The 17,628-nt window shown below is 39.2% G+C and overlaps 1 protein-coding gene across 1 annotated transcript in view; it reads left to right on the top strand.

Moving 5' to 3' along the window:
• Positions 1–17,628, top strand: part of ARID5B (AT-rich interaction domain 5B) — a 178,034-nt gene that overhangs the window by 19,902 nt on the left and 140,504 nt on the right. The window contains exon 3 of the mRNA XM_004765679.3: positions 10,686–10,911. Coding sequence (XP_004765736.1) covers positions 10,686–10,911 — 226 coding nt within the window. The remainder of the gene's footprint in view (positions 1–10,685; positions 10,912–17,628) is intronic.

Raw genomic sequence — 17,628 nt, 5'->3', positions numbered from 1 at the left:
TAGGTGGAATATAGGCCCTCCTGAACTGTGTCTAAGAGGTAACGTGCATGTAAAAGTAGCTGAAAAAAAGATCAGGAGATGTTAAAGGAATGGTTTGGAGTCATTCGGCATATTAGACCATTAGACCACTCTGTGTTGGGTGGTGGTTGAGTTTGGGTTTTATTGTTATTGATTGTGCTTTTATAGAATGCTCTCTGCTGAACTTTAACACCAAAGTTGGGCTCATTTATTTTCTTTTGCTAATGTTTTAATGGCCAGAGCTAAGAATATGGGTGCCAAGCTAGTTTTCATTATAGCAACCTGAAAATAGTTAAAAAAAAAAAAAAAAGACTATGGCATTTAGACCATATTAATTTGGCCAAAGGGAAGGTGGGCCTCAACCACTAACACATTTTTCAGTATATACCAGATACTTGACTATTTAGAGAGGAAATATCTAGGACACTGGGATTCATCTTCTTGTTCTCTGTGTGAATTGTTTTTAATCTTAGGGAGGGGAAAAAAGGCTCATACATGGCCAATCCAAAAGGAAAGATATGAAACTGGGAATTGCTAAGAGGATGTTTCTGGGGCTTTCTTTAGAGATGGGCTTCTAGTCAGGGGAGCAGGCTGCAGCCTAACAGGTTTTAAATTAGCTTGTATTAAAAATGTATTTAGGAACATAAAATATTTAGGATTTTTGAATTACTTGTTTGATACGCAAATGCCTTCGGCTATACCATGAAGGATGGTCGCATTACATCTGACAAATCACACCTCAGAGCCGTCTTCTGTTTGCTTACTCCCTCTAATTGTGCCAGGGTGGATTTCCAAAGTTCATTGAGCCACAAGCTTCACCTAAATGTCTGCAGGGAGGGAGGGAGGAGGTTGAAAGAGAAGGGGCTGGCTTGGGAAATTGGAACCCAATACACTAATGAGCCTCCATGGCAAATCCATTTCATCATGTTCAGGGAGTCAAATTAAACCTTAGCGCATATTTGAGAGGATATCTTCATCACTCAGACAACAGAAAATTCTTCACATTTTTAAAAAGCTCATGACTGGCAATTCCTGTAATCTTACTTCAGGGACAAAAACAATACCAATCAAAAATTAAAATACCTTTTGTTGTAAAATGACCTTAAATCCCAATGCCCTCTCTCCCCAACTCCCAGGACATTATTAGGGGAAAGTTCCCTTGTCCCAGGGTGGGAGTAGCAAGGAGCATTGCTGGAGAAAGGACTGTAGAGACCAATTTGCCAGCTGGACGAGGGTGCTGCCAAATCTGGTTTCCGGTTCCATCTCAGTTTTCTCATCTCTCAAATGGGCCTGAGAACACCTGCCTCAGAGAGTCCTTGTAGAGATCAGATAAGAGAAGGTCTATTAAATTCATGGATTAGTGTGTAGGTAAAGTAAAACAGCTCAAAGTTTTCCACTGCTCTGTCCTCAAGGACTGAGGAGAATGACTTAGAAGGCCAGGCGTTAATTGCTTTCTGGGCCAGCTTCCCCTTGGTGGTACCCAGCAGTAGCTACAGGGGTATCATTGTTCCCTGATAAAGAATTAGGAGAAGTTAGGAATATACACAGCTACTCGCAAGTGGTATATGGATACCCCTCGTCCGCACTCCCTCATTGTCAGTTAAAGCCATGTGACATAGTAATAGTAATCGCCGTTATTTCTTGGGCACCTACTCTGTGTTGACCATTATACTCTGATAGCTTCAACATCCTTATTGCCCTAGGAGGCACGTTTGTTTTTTTGTTTAATCTTATTTTCCCCCATTTTTTTTAGTTTAGTTTTTTTTTTTTTTAAGTAATCTCTACACCCAACGTGGGACTTGAACTCACAACCCTGAAATCAAAAGTCACACACTCCCCTGACTGAGCCAGCCAGGCACCCCACCCCCCAACCCATTTTTTAGATGAGACCTTGGCAAAATGAAATCATGTCCCAAGATGACTATGGACATTAGACCTAGCAGAGCTGCATTTGAACCTAGTGAACCTGGGGCAGGCGGACTCCAAAGCCAGTGCTAAGTATCCCTTCATTTCTGCCAGCATGGAACATCCAGAGATGGCATACCATGAAAATAGGCAGTTTTTGTATGCGTTAGGCACAGCACAGTCCTTGGCTCCTCGTGAAGTACAAGAGAAGTAGAGAGATTAAGTAAGGCTACCTGCCGCTAAGAAGTTTCTGCAGTGCAGGTGTTTACTGTAGAATGTGGAATTATGCAATTCAGCATGAAATCGTGGTGCCTAATAAAGATTTACCATTATGTCACAGATAATAAGAACAGTAATTCCCAGTCCAGAGACCAACTTCGTGTTGATATCATTTTATTTTGTCTTCTCAGGACATTAAAAAACAACTGCTACCTTCTATTGCCCTCCTTATTTCTGAGGATAAATGGATATTATTACACCAGATGGAGGAGGAGGGATAAAGTCTTAAATGGGAAGAGTGTGTAGGGGTCCCACTAGGTCAGCCCTGCTCCCTACTCTCTGCTCTCTGCCCTCAGGTGCACTGGTTGGAGTCCCTTAGCAGAGCTGCTGGCCCTGTGGTTTCTCATGGGGTTCGGCCATAGAGGTGGCCTGCCAGGATGGGGATAAGAAGGGGGGTGAAGGCAGAGAGTTATTCCCTGTGAGCTTCCTCCAGGGTGTTGGAATCCTTCTAAGGAAGAGGCACCGCCACTGGTAGAGGATCTACTCTATCCTATAGGACAACCACTGGCTCCGTGCTTGGACAATTTGGCTTTCAAGTCATGATAACTGACCTGCTCTTAGCCCAAGTTCCTGTACTCTCTCAATCTCTTGTGGCTCCTCTACATGCCACCAACACCTTTGTCATCAGTGCCGTGGTAAAATCGTCCTTGGATCATCATGACACAAGTATTCTAGTTCCTGCTGAGACCCTACCCTGGTACAGGGATCATCCTTGAGACCTAGCAAACAGAGCGGCAGGAAATGCTCTCTGCACTCTCTTCATTTTTCTCATTTCATGGCTGGCCCATGACATTGTTGTGCCCTAACGTTGTTGATGCTCTGGCTGGCAACCAAGTGCCTGTAGAATGAAACCTTTTTACCCGCTCTGTAGGTGTCCTGTTAGTGGAGCAGCATCTAACTATTAGAGCACCAGCATCTAACCGGAAGAGTGATCGGCCACATGAGTAGGTGCCTAGAATTGCAGTTATCTGAGTGGGAGAGGGACCAACCCAGCCAGGCCCAGCGGTGGCACCGTCTTCTCCTTGTGCACCATGGGCACGCCTGCCTACCCTAGTGGTGAGGGCATGAGCGGATGTGCTTGCGCTGGTCTTTCTAAATTAGCATTGAACAGGGTCTTTTTCTTTTCATTTTTAGTTTCTATCGAGATGAAAATATCCCACTCTTGTGGAACCAATTGGACTATTATTTTGGTTTCACTGTTTTTGTTTTGTTTTGTTTTAGATTTTATTTCTTTATCAGAGAGAGAGAGGGGGAGAGAGCGAGCACAGGCAGACAGAATGGCAGGCAGAGGCAGAGGGAGAAGCAGGCTCCCTGCTGAGCAAGGAGCCCGATGTGGGACTCGATCCCAGGACACTGGGATCATGACCTGAGCCGAAGGCAGCTGCTTAACCAACTGAGCCACCCAGGCGTCCCGGTTTCACTGTTTATTTAGCTAACATTACCTGTTGCTGTGTCTGTGTTCCCAACATTTATCACATTTCAGTTGCTACAGAGACTATTTTAAAAATCTAAGATGTTTGGGGAGGATTGAGATGAATATGCCATGTTTTCCTGTTCTCATTCCATTCTCTCCCTGCCAACCCTTTTGATATTACATTTATGTGTTCACAATCATTTGGGCTTTATTAACATAGCTGAATATTATTATCCTTTTTCTTTTTAAGATTTTTTTAATTTATTTGAGAGGGAGAGAGAACAAGAAAGGGGAGGAGCAGAGGAAGAGAGACAAACAGAGGCAGGCTCGATCCCATGACCCTGAGGTCATGACTTGAGCCGAAATCAAGAATGGGATGCTTAACTGACTGAGCCACACAGGTGCCCTTGCATATAGCTATCTTAAGCAATGATCATTTATTCCTTACCACATGGTGTGTTATAAGGAAGGCTGTGTTCATCTTGTCTCTCCTGAAGAATGATATATTTATAAAGATAGAGGTTTATCTCTGTGTCAGAGAGACCCAGAATTAAAATCGCTTAGATAAGTCGGGAGTTCAAAATCTCTCTTGGATCACAGCCTACAGGTAGATGGTTCAGGGCTGGGAAGGTGGCTCTCCTCTCTGAGGTTGCCTAGAGACCCAGCTCTTCTGTCTTTTTCTCCTGAGAGATTTGTCCTCATGTGTACGGTCCAAAGGTGTATCTGTTCCTTTTAAGATCATGACCTGGTAATGGCACACATCACTAATATATATATATATAGATATATATATATATATTTGTAAGAACTTGGTCACATAGCTGCACCTGGTTATAAGGGAAGCAGGGGAAATGGTGTTTTTATTCTGTGTGCATCAAATTAGCCGTTTATTACTAAAGAAGGGAAGAATAGATATTGGGGGAAAGCTCGCCATAGTTGAGGGGATGTTAAATTTCTCTTGTGTTGGCTAAGATATTTTCTTACAATAAACTAAGTGGGCCGTGCAGTTCCAGTGGGTCCGAGTTGATTCTGAGATTTTAAATTCACAACATGGGACTGGAATCTAGATGAATTTTTGGAACCGAAGTATAGAATGTAGTCATAGGATTAGAGGGTGAATATTGGAATTCCCATGGAGAATGATTTCTTCAAAGAGTAACATGCAGAGAAGATCTAGACCCAGACTACATCTAAGGATCTATGTTTCCTACATTTTCCTGGTAGGGAGATAGAACAATGAAGAGATATTGAACAAAACAAAGGAAGATAGAGGTGGTAGGTGTTGGGTGGGTGTTCTTCATGGATCCGTTGAGTATTAACACATCTCGTGGGCAGAGCCACTGACCACCTGCTCTACAGTCTTTTCAAGGATGCTTATATAGTGAATTGCTTTGGGAGACAGAGCAAGTGTCTTTCTCCAGAACAAAAACAGGTGTGGTTACTGGTCAGTATTAAAGATTTGGGTTCCCTGCCCTCAGGGTCCTACTCCTATAATGCACCCCACTCCACGTGCACATGTCATCTCACCCTCTTTGGATCTCATTTGGGGAATTGGGTATTGAAGAAACCACACAAACATGAGACTTCCACTGTGGCTAGAAGTAAGAAACCGTTCTTTGTCTCTGACCGGGGGTCTTGTGTGCTCTGCCAGTGTCCGAGGAACTGTGGCAGGCCAACTTGTAAGTTTGGAAGTAGAGTAATATCTCAGACGCTTCACAGTTCTTAATGAGGGGAGAATTTTGTCAAAGGTAGGCTTGTTCATTATCAAAAGCCACTAAGAGGGCAAAGAAAAAGAGAATAATAGAAGGTCTTGCTTTTGTGATAGGATACAATGGTTTTTGAAATATTTGGACTCAGGACCCCTTACACTCAAATTATTGAGGATGCTGAAGAGCTTTTGTTTATGTGGGCTATAGCTACTGATATTTTACTGCATTATAAATTAAAACTGAAAAATAACCTCTAAAGTACTTGTTGATTCATTTAAAAATAAAAACAATGTGACATCCATATGTAGAAAAAATGATTGTCAAGCTGAATCTCAAACCTTATACGAGATTAGGTCAAAATGGACCATGCCTCTAAATGTAAAGCTATTCAGCTTTGGGAAAATGAAAAGACAGCCACGGGATGGGAGGAAATATTTCCAAATCCCGTATCTGACAACGTATTTCCAAATCCCATATCTGACAAAAGACCTGTATTCAGTAGATACAAGAACTCTCAAAACTGAATTGTAAGAAAATAAACAGCCCAATTTGAGAAATGAGCCGTAGACTTCAACATGCGCTTCACCAGAAAGGATATACGGACGAAAAAGTAACACCTGAAAAGATGTTCAACATCATTAGTCATTAGGGAAATGAAAATGTAAAACATGATGAGAAACCACTCCATACATATTAGAGTGGCAATGATGAGTTAATTAACAAAGACCATATCAAGTACGGGCAAGGATGGGAAATGACTGGAACTCTGTCCTCCATTGCTGGTAGGAGTGCAAAATGGTACAGCCGCTCTGGAAAACGGTCTCTACAAAATCAGATAGACTCTCACCCAGCAGTTCTGAGTATTTGTTATAGAGAATTGAAAATGTCTGTTCACAGAAAAATCTCGATGTGAACGTTCACAGCAGCTCTATTTGTAGTCCCCAAAATTGAAAAGAAGCCCGTGGCCCTCAGTGGGTGAATGGAGAAGCCATCTTGTGACACATCCGTGTCATGGGAGATGCTACTCAGCAGTGAAAAGGAACAAGCAGTTGTACATGCAGCAACATGGATGGATGGCTCTCAGAGGCGTTATGCTGAGTGAAAGAAACAGTCTCAAAAGATTTCAGATGGTATGATTCAATTTATATGACATTTGGAAAAGAGAACTCGATAGCAAGAACAGATCAGTGGTTGCCATGTGTTAAAACTCATAGAACTATACATCAAAACAGGAAATTTTACTGGAAGTTCATTTAAAAAAATAAAAATAGTAATATAAACCCATTATATAAGTGCCACATTTTTGTGAAAATTAACCATATTTTGGAAAAAAAAACAGTAAAAACAGTAGCATTGTTTTCCATTTTTATAAGCTCTTTACTGTCTTAGCTTAATAGAGACAGCTGTATTCTCATATCTGCTTCTGCATTTACTCTCCTGCCGTACCATATGTCATATAGTGTCTGGAAAACCCCACTCTACACTTGAAAGAAAATAAGACTGAAAAAAGCAAATAATGTCTTAGTATTATTATGATCTTTGTTTTGCTTCTGTGGACCACCTGAACTAGTCTTGGGGATTCCCCAAGGTTCCCGGACTACACTTTGAGAACCACTAATATAATACACTGTCCCAAATTTCAGTCATTTTCATAGCATCTTGTCTTTTTTTGTTTTTTAACAATTTTTTTGGCCATACCCACATGTCCTGTGTTTGCTTAATGGTTTTATTCAAATTGACCTATTTTTTTTTAACTTAAATTTATTTAAAGAGGAAACTTTTTAAATCTCCCATAAATGGAAAACCAGTACCACTTTCCCATAAATGGAAGGTAACCACAAAAATAAATAAGCAATGAGTAACTTATTAAAAAAAAAAAAAGTTTACCCATGTACCATCTAAACTCCTCTCTGCATGGCACCATTTGGAAAACAGAGCAGAGGACTCATGGCAATGAACATGTAACTAACTCTGTCATCCCACTTCATTTATGTTAGCCCATTTAATCCTCACAATTACCACAAGAGGTGGATTGTTTTATTGTCCTTTTTTTTTTTTTTTTTAATACATTAAAAAAAAATGGAAGCACAGAGACGTTAAAGAAGTTTTCCGGTGTTCCACAGTGGGTAAATTGCAGGCCTGGGATTCGAACCCAGGGAAAGGCTCCAGCGTCCAGGAAGAATGCCATGTTGGCAGATAGGAAACCTGGAGGCTTGTCAAAGTTCTGTTGGAAGTTGGTACGAGGCTATGTCATTGAACCTCACTGTCGTCGTCAATAATATGAAGGAGGTGGACTAAATCAGGGTGTGCAAGTTTAACTGCTGGCCGGCTGCCCTAGGGCCAGGCAGATGAGGGAAATGTCGACTGACTATAAGACAGTACTTGGAAATCAGAGATCTCACATCTTATCTAAGGAAAACAACCACTTTCAACTTTTTTCTTTTTCTGGCAGATATCTCTCATTTTATTTTATTTTATCTTATTTATTTTATTTTACTATTTTGTTTTATGAAAAGATGGAAGTCTGGAGACCTTGTGTGAAGTTTTCCCATTTTTAGAATGCGTACAGAGAGCAGCAATACAGAGGCTAATTTGTGACTTCATGACTAGATACTTTCCTCTGACAGAGAGGATTCCAGGATGGTCTGAGCTGCTTTTATACAGTGGTGGACACAAAAGCCAAATGACAGAAACAAGCCATTTAAAACAGTGGTGACAGGGGAATCCGGATTTCGGTAGTGTCTCAACACAACCTCCATAAATATTGATTGGGAGCTGGGTTAATTGAAAAGCCAAGGTACTTTATGAGACTAACAAAATGTATTTCTTTGTGCTCCTTTTGTGTTGTATTAGAGTAAATCAGCAATATTTATCCAGTGCTAATGCTCAGTTTGCAGAGAGCTACTGTAATCATGAGATGAGCTTATTGAAATTCTTTCTTGGACAGAGGCTTGCCCAAGAACGGCGAGTATTAGGAACTGTAGTCAGTGCTCGCTCAGAATAGTAAATACGAACATGTGATTTATGCCATTGTGTGTACAAAGCAATGTTTCCTGAGACATTTTCTATATATATGTTCGCTGTTTTGTTTTTTGGGTTGGTTTGTTGCTCCCCCCCTCCCCTCTGCTTATCAGATTTCCTTCTAAATCCTGGCATTTGACAATGTTGCAAGGCCAGTTTCTCTGTGAATCCACAGTAAAACATACTGGTGGTTGCACAATTCATCCAAACTTGGGTTTATAGCTTATGCGTGTTTATGTGAATTCCTGCATTTGTTTTTATGTATGTGGGTATATTCATAAAGTCTGCTTCTGAGAGAGAAAAAAGGAGAGGACAAAATCTATAGATTGAATCTTGAAAGATGGGTTTATTCATCAATGACATCATAAGGATTGTATTTTCTCTTGGTTAATAAACTATTTGTTTGGCGGGCGCTGTAAGCCAGCCAGAGCTAGTCATGCCATTTCTTGGAAAAGATCTGAAGCAACTGGTAATTGAAATGATAATCATTTGATCATAGAGCTATTTGAAAATAACACTCATCTCCAAACTGGTCTAGTCTAAGGAACCGTATTTGGTAACATTTTGCCAAATTCCATCTTTGCTAATGTTGAGACTTATATACCATGAGACTTAATTATTTTCTGGAATATTCTAAACTTGATTTCTCGTGTGCCCTGTCCAGAAGCTGTTCCCATATGCTTTGAAACAATACCCAGTCTGAATTTTCATTCTGACATTTAATAATCACCATGTAATAGCTATAAAATGCGTGACAACGACAGATCTTTTATTTCAAGAGGATGGTGTAGTGAATCTGAGTGAAATCATCCGTTGAAATGGTACTTTGTAATATGCTCCATTGTTTATAAAGTACTGAATTTTTTTTTTTCCTTGAGCAGAGGATAAAAACAGTTTCCACTTTGGGTCCCATTCAGTGGAAGTTCATATTCAATCCTGATAAGAGAAAGGACTCCATTACAAAAGTTTTACTTTTCATTTTTGAGAGAGCATTTATTTTGCTGCTGCCTAACAAACTTGGTTCTCAGAAGCAGCTTGGAACTGGATAAGGAAAAGTGAAATTTTAGATCCTACCTTAAAACATTTTTAAAAACTAAATCCAGGATTTCTCATTGTGTGAAGCTTATCTTAATAAACCCATTTTTGTTTGCTTTGGAGTAGCGTGTGCAGTGGTGTGTGTGTGTGTGTGTGTGTGTGTGTGTAGGTGGGGGAGGAGGAGGAAAGAGTCATGTTTAACAGCAAAATTAGCCAAAATCACTTGTGAATTCCTTTTGTTTAATAGCTTAGAGACATCTTCCTGTTGTTGTTTGTCAAAAATATTTCTAAGATTTTGTAAGCTTAGGGGTTTTCACAGCTAAGCTTTCTTCAGAAATGTGAAGTAAAAGAAATGAAAGAAGTCGGTTCAAGTTGAAATGTCAAATGCTTCAAATAATTTAACTTAAAACCCAGTGAGATGATCTTCTTAAGCCTTTTCCAAAGAATCTTCGGGTAAAAGAGGCTCTCTCACTCCATGGATGGATATCTATTAAATATCTTGCTGGATATTTAAAGTTGGTTGTTTCCTGGAAGCAATTAGAGATGCTTGAAATTCAAATTTATGATCCATACGAGAAACTTAAGTTTCAACTACTTTTCTTAGATTCAAAGGCTTTCTCCTCGTTCACCTTCTCTCCTCTTACCCCATATGTATTAAAAGAAAAAATCAGTTCATTTCTCAACTTACAAAGTTTTTAAGAAACATGAGAATGTGTAAGTTTCTTTCAGTGGGAAGCACATAACATTTATGAAGTATTTCTTTTGGGATTACATCACAGTTTTATTTAATTTTTAGGACAAAAGTTAAATTCAATATTTGTGTATAAGCCAAGGGAAAATGTACCATAAACATAGGAATTTGGGGGTGAGTCAGAGTTCCAAGAATCCCAGATTTACTTTGCCCATTTATATAGAGACAGGCTAACCATTAGTCACCTAGTTCTCACTTTTTACTTTTGCAATTAACTGCACCTAAAAATTAGCTTTCACCCAAGCGATTGGTCAGATGGGCAGAGTGGGCTTTGGCAACTAGCATAAAAAATGGCTCTCAGAATGACTGCCCGATTTTTGGACACTCTCTTACCGTATAACAAATAGATCTTCCACATTATTTTTCAACTAGACAGCTAGCAGTGAAAAGCCCCTGAAGTCAGTTATTGAAGATTCTCTGTCGCCAAAAAGCACATTGTCTGCTTGCCTAAAGTTAAGCCACTCAAAGCGTATTTCAGAGGGGGCTTTTGTTGAAAACTCACCATTGGCCTCCCAGCCACTAATAACGTTCTTCCCTGACCCACCTCTTGTAGGATGAAGTCATCGCTGTTTCCGAAAAGGTAATCGTGAAACTTGAAGACCTGGTCAAGTGGGTACACTCTGATTGCTCCAAGTGGAGATGCGGCCTCCGTGCTGGCGCCGTGAAGACCACAGCCCTGGGGAGGAATGGACAGAAGGAAGCTTTGCTGAAGTACAGGCAGTCAACCCTCAACAGTGGACTCAACTTCAAAGACGTTCTCAAGGAAAAGGCTGACCTTGGTAAATATAATTTGTACTTCTAGATCGCATGTGTGGGTGTATACAGTAACCTAATTTTTTTTTTTTTTTTTTTTTTTGGGCAGAGACTTTTCTGGAAACCCTGTCATATAGATAATTTTATATATACATAAAATTTCTTTGACCTCAAAGGGTCCTGGGAATATGTATGGACAGTTTGCCTGGGTGTGTGAAGGGGTGGATGCTAGCTGCGGATCGCAGGGCCTTCCTCTGTGTGGAGCCCCAAGCCTGGAACTTCGTGATACAACACGTGGCCTTAGGCTGCTTCCTGTTGGTGTGAAGGCACAAGACTTCATTAGGGCGCCTGAGATTGAATTAATGAAGAGTTTAAATATTTGTTCAAAGAAGTTAGTATGGTATCTATTAACACCATGTCAGAATTTCATGTGTTTGTTTATGTTGAGTGGAAAACAGTGAGGAAGAGAGAGGAGTTACTTAATGGGGAGTAGGAGAGCGATGTCAAATTGTTTAACCTCTTGGCCTCAGGTTCCTCACCTGAAAAAGATGGGCACTTTACCGAGTCACTGATATTGAAGATAAAAAGGGTTTATTTAGCACAGGGGTGATTGGTGCCTAGGAGGGGCTCCCGAATTAACTCTGTTGCTTTAACTTAACACTTTCATCTCCAGAGACTTTTTGTGACCTTTTTTTTTTTTTTCCCCTCTCCCCCTTCTGTTCCTATCTCCTTGTGGTGTTCACTGACTTATTCTCCTAGCATTGCTCAAGACCAAAGCTGTTGACCTCTGAGTTAGACCAGCTATTTCCTCTTTAGGCAAAGAGGAACTTCACATTTAACATATTAAGGCATCTTTTTCTTTCATTCTAGCACAATGCTGATGTTCATAGCCCTATTTTATGCCTTAATGTGACAACTTCCTGTTTTTTTTTTTTTAGCCTAGGATTTAACTATTACAACAAACCTAGACTATTTACTTAATTGGCATAAAGAAACTGCATAACAGCAGTAACTGTCTTCCGTGTGATTCTGATTTGTGATGAGCTGTACTGTGTGTTGGGAATCCTATTAATATTTTCTTGCAATTTGAGTCAACGTCTAACAGTTTCCTGTCACCTTTTGGTAGTTGTCAGGCGGCAATATTCTAGACATGGCAGCCTGACGGTCATGTGTACACTTAGGGAAAATTATTAATCGGGTGGTTTTATTTTAAAGCCCCCAAATTGTTTTTTTTTACTTAATTTCCTATATACGCTGTTACACTTCCTAATTTCATCAACAACAGTGACTAGTCTTCTGATGTGTGATAATGGTGAATAATACATCTGTTGTATTACTTTCCTAATGTATACCCTAGGTTGTATTGCTATTGTCTTGTGTTTTCCCTAACATGAAAACGTTTCTTTTGTTTGTTTGATTTTTTTTTTTTTTTTAGTTATGGAATATACTGTTACTAATAAAAACTAAACAGGAAACCCCTGGGGGAACAAAAGGATGTGTAGATGGTTAAGCTTGATGTCACACATATAAACAAGAGTATTTATAGCAGAGTTGTTTTCTGTTTAAAATTGATAGTTTATTAATGAATCTGAAGGGAAACTCAATCTCTTAATTCTGTCAAAAGATTTAAAGGGTTTGATCTTACTGAATTCTAAAAAAAATGTCCATGATCTACTTTTTAATAATTGATATCAGAAGAAATTGATTTATAGTGAATATTCAAAGTTCTTAGTGGTTTTTAAATCTAGTTGTTTTTTAGACTCACTAGGGGAATTTTAAAAATAATACTGATTGCTACGTCCAGCTTCCCCAGATTCTTCATTCAGTGGAATTGAGGCAAGGCCAAGGAATGTGGACTGATAAAAGACTTTCTAGGTGATTCTAATTGGGGGGGGGTGTGCTGGGGGGTCTCATAAGGGAAAAAGCACTACAATTAGTGCTGAGGAAGGGAAAATAATTAACAGATTTGATGGGGAGGCTCTCCTCTGGTGAACAAGAAATACCATGTGCTTTTTCTTTCTTTCTTTTTTTAATGTAAAATACCCCTTTAAGGATAGTATTTGGGGCCTTGAAATTCTACTCAGTTGGTATGAACTGTGGGGAATTTGAGACAAATAGCTTTTGTAATTGGAATGCACACTGTGTTGTAATAATGTGGAAAGAGAAACAAAAACTTTCCTTAATGTAATGAGTTTCCATTATCTGCCTGATCTAAGGTTTACAAGTCTACATTGTTAGGGTTTATATTGGGGAGATAGGGGGTGTCATTTGCTGTACACATTCCTGTCCCAGCAACTTTCTCTTCAACCTCTTCCTTTCTGTGTCTGCAACATCAAAATATTTGTTGTCTGTACTTTTCTTTCTACACAGTGGTTTTCTTATCTCTCTTTCTCTTGGCCACACTGAAACCACTTCCAATACCACATTGTTAATGGAAGTTCACACACTTATTAGGTTTTTCCTTCTGTAGAACACTTCCAACTCCTCATTGTTCTTACCGAAGAAAGAAGATGAACTCTGAGATTATTTAAGACCCCCTTCATTTTTTTCTGGTGGAAGTAAGCAAAGAATGGAAAGATCTCACCTTTCTTGTGGCTAAAATAAAACTCCAGTACGTTATGTTTTTAACCGAAGTATTTCATCACATTAAAACATCAGTAACGACAAAATAATTAGGTTGACTCTTAAAGAAGGGATTTGGCCATCTAAAAGCTAATTAAAGAACTCTTCTTGCTCAGTGTTTAGGTAGAATAAGTTCCCTTTAATCCCAGTTTGTGTCACTTCCTGTCTCTCTCTGAAGAGTAAAAAAACAAGAATGTTCTCACAAATGTGTGTCTGCCAACAAATTAATACTCTGCAAAGAGAAACTCTGCCCCAAATGGCAGCTTCCAATAACTGCTCTGATTTGAAACACAGCTCCTATTTTTTTTTTTTAATCTCCTTCCCCTTCGAGGACAATATTTATGGATATCATGTTTGCTTTTTACAAATCTCTGCAGTTTTCGTTTAAGATGCAAAATGACTGGTGACTAAAATGACACATCTAGATAGTGGGAAAACCAATAATCTTCAAAAACACTCCTGAGATGTGTTAGAGGGACTCTGTCCCCTTCCCTCCTCTTTGTCCTTTTCAAAGAAAGAAAGTTCAATATGAAACCAATTCAAATTGTGACTTTACTCGGTGAGATGTTTTACCTTCTCTCAGACAGTTTCATACTGAAGTTTATAGAAAAAGAAAAAAAGAGAGAGAGAGAGGGGGGAAAAAAAGAGCTATGTTAAAATAGGAGGGTTAAGGAATGTATTATTCATAAGCATAACGAACACAGGAACCTGTTTTTCCAGAAGAATCGGGTTGATTAAATCATTCACTACACAAGCTTCTAGTTATTTATTTTTGTCTTTAGAATTACTTAGCTTTTGTAATAAAGTGGACTTGATACCCATATTTGGTATGGCAGTAGGAAGTCGTCAAATGAAGAATTATTTCATTTTTCAAAATTTTTAGCAACTAAGGAATATAAACACTATCAGTTAAACATAGCAAACTTGCATTTTTTATTCCTTGGGCTATAGTTTGGAAAAAAAATCAAATTATTTTATATAACACTGCTTCTTACAGAGTTCCTTTAAGTGAAGTATGAAAGCTGCAGTGTAAGCTTTATTGGCCTATAAATATGTCATTATAGTTGGACTACATTTATATGCTTTGGATTGTTGTTTAAGCCAAGAAAATATGTCTCTACAGGTTGACTTTTTATTGAAACCCTTTGAGGCATACAATAGAATGTATTTTAGGCCAAGGTTATTAAAACAGCATTTTCATTTTTTTGCAGCAGACTCATTGTCAATTATGCTGCCACAAACTGTCTGTGGATGGGCAGTTATGAATGGTTTCATCTCCAAATGTGTCTCTAGAAAAAGAAAGAAAAGATAGAAGTGTCTGAGCTGAAATTGAGAAAAGAGACCAGAGGATGTGGGTGTGGGTACAGCTGAATTTAATGATGGGGGTTCCCTTGGTTCAATTTCTGTTTCTAAAGGCCCATCAAATTGAGAAAGTGTGGCTTCCCCCTGTCCCTTCTGCTGCTCGGATTTTATTGTGCTTTGGGGAATAAGGCAGCCCGATGGTGTTGAAAGCACAGTGGGTGGGAGGTCAGGAGAATCTTGGCTCCACCTGTCCTGCCGATCTGTCACTTCCTGGAATAGTCACTGTCTGTTTACGTCCTTAGGTTTCTTGGGTGTAAACGAGGTGTAATAGCGTGTACCCTGCTTTATCTCACTTGGTGTTTGAGAAGATCAACCGGGAATAATTAGTTAGTGTCAATGGAAGCATTTATGATACTGAAGTCCTAGTATGATGAGCGTGTTATTATCAGAGGGAGATTTTATAGGATAGGGAGCTATGCAATATTTTAGTTTATTTGTCCCTTTTGAACTTCCCTAATCACATGGTGTAGTGTTGAGGGCAGGGTTTACTCTCATTATTATCTGCCTGAGTAGAAGACTATTATTAAAATCCTTCTGAACTTTTCATACATACATATATGTGTGTGTGTGTGTGTATAGACACACATATATACATACTATAAAATGATATTTTCTATGTATATTACATATTAAATATAAAATATACATGTTTTATATGTTTCTTTACATATAGATATGTATATTTTTATGTTGTATAACTTTTTTCCTCTTGTTTCCTTTGTCAAAACATGCTGGGCCATGAGTGGCCAGTCATGTCAGTGACTTCTCAAGTACTTTTGGTTAGAAATTGACTATACAGTCTTTGGTTGGAAATTCTGGAGGCCTTGTATTTCAACTGGTTATTTCAGATCACTTTTGCATTTGATATGTCAGACTGTTTCCTGGGGTGTGGATGTGGGTAGGACTCTCACTCTGCGTTGAAGAAAACAGTTTAAATGTTTTCAGTGAGAAGCCTGCTAAGGTGCTGACAGTTTATCATAATGAAGATTTTTCACCTGATACATCTCATGAACTCACGAAGCTTGAAGACATGCTTATTAAGACAATCCTTTCCTCCCTCCCTTCCTTTCTTCTTTCCTTCCTACCTTTCTCTTCCTTCCTTCCTAGGTGTAAACTTTGTATGTATAGCAAACAGTCTTCTGAGCTTATTTAGTGTTTATATTTAAACTTCCATTGCCCTGTTAGCTATACTACTTCCCTCAAGGTAGAAAGTTCTGAAGTTTCTTAGATGATATGTTGTTGAATTATTCTATTCGTGAATACCATGAGGAATCCCTACAAAAGGGTCTCTTCGCTGAAACGGATCTGGCCTTTATAGAATCCTTGAGTTCAAAATAGAAATCAATTACCTATGGAGCTTATCAAAAATTTGTAAATGTATTTTGGAAAGAATTTTCTTAAAGGCCCTCTGACAGTATTTTTGTGTGAACCATGTATTCTTTAAAGAAGCTCACTGTGACTCAGTTAACACTGGAGAAGTATGCTGTCGGAGGGCCAACATGGCTGTTTCTTCACGAGCTTGCTTCATGCCATCGTAAACTGACAGTCCAAAGGACTTGGTATGTTCACATTTCCAGGAGTCTGTATCCAAGACATTCAAAGCTTTAGGACAACTTTTATAAAGATCTGGGAACAGATCAGGAGGTTATTTATTTTCATTTTAAAGTTAAAATTCAGCTTGCCCATGTAATCAAACAGTTGAGCATTGTCCTGAAATAATGGTAGAATGCATGTGTAAGAAGTGTCTTGAAAAAAATGACAATCCTGTATTTTGTCTGCACTCAGCCATCTCGGCTGTTCCTGCTGGAAAGTCAGTCTGCAAAATCCACGCATGTGTGAGCCAGTCGGCAGCTGCTCATGGATATTGCTGTCTGGATACTCGTCTTGCCATCACTCATGATGGCTCTTTCCCAGTTAAGACCCTCTCATTTGGAATTTCTGTTGACTTGTGGATCTTCTAGTGTTTTCTAGAGTAATGAATGCTTTTTAGAATTCCATATGCTGTTTTCTCTTGAGAGCGGACTGAAGATGGATAGTCAACAGAAGAGAATTTTGTAGAATTTAAGAGTTTATTCTTTTAGAATTGGAGATGTCAGGGCAGAAGTAAGGGGGAGAACGTGAAATTGGAATTTTTAGTGTTATTTTTAGTATTCAGGTTACCAGTATTCACCTCTTGACTACAATGCATGAGCAAGGTAAGAAACTCGTGCCTTTTTCAAGGTCTTCAGAGAGTTGTCAGTCTGGACGTTGGTAGAGCTGATGCTTGAAATAGTCCTTAAACCTCTCTTTATTTGCCTAAACAATCCCAGTTTTTTCGATTCTTCCCCAGGATGTGGTTTTAAAAATCCCTCACCATCCTAGTTACTCATCTTAGGATCCATTTTGGGTGTTCTTTTTACACCTGCTTACCCATTTATATTTCATGAGCTCATCTGTGCTGAGAAACCTAGACCCAAATGAGGAACGGCTTCCAGTGGAAGAGGGACTGCGATATCCATCCATCCGGCCTGGCAGCCTCCAGGTAGATCATGACGCTGACTAAAGTGTGAGTCCCTTCTTCTCTCCAGCTACATGACCTGAACTTCTGATTCTCAGAGCGAAAAGGGGGAAATATGTTATTTAGCCACTACTCCCTAATTTCGGTTACCTGGGTGTTTGGTTTGGTTTGGTTCTTAAACGGTAGCATTAAATGTAGACTATTATCTAATGAAAATCTTTGTCGGCGGATATGACGGCAGTCTCTGGGCCTCAATACCAGT

The sequence above is a fragment of the Mustela putorius genome, unplaced genomic scaffold (genome assembly GCF_011764305.1).
Source record: "Mustela putorius furo isolate JIRA1106 unplaced genomic scaffold, ASM1176430v1.1 tig00003949_pilon_pilon_pilon, whole genome shotgun sequence".
NCBI lineage: Eukaryota > Metazoa > Chordata > Mammalia > Carnivora > Mustelidae > Mustela > Mustela putorius.
Note: the sequence above shows the minus strand (reverse complement) of the source record. Positions and strands in the feature narration are given on the sequence as shown.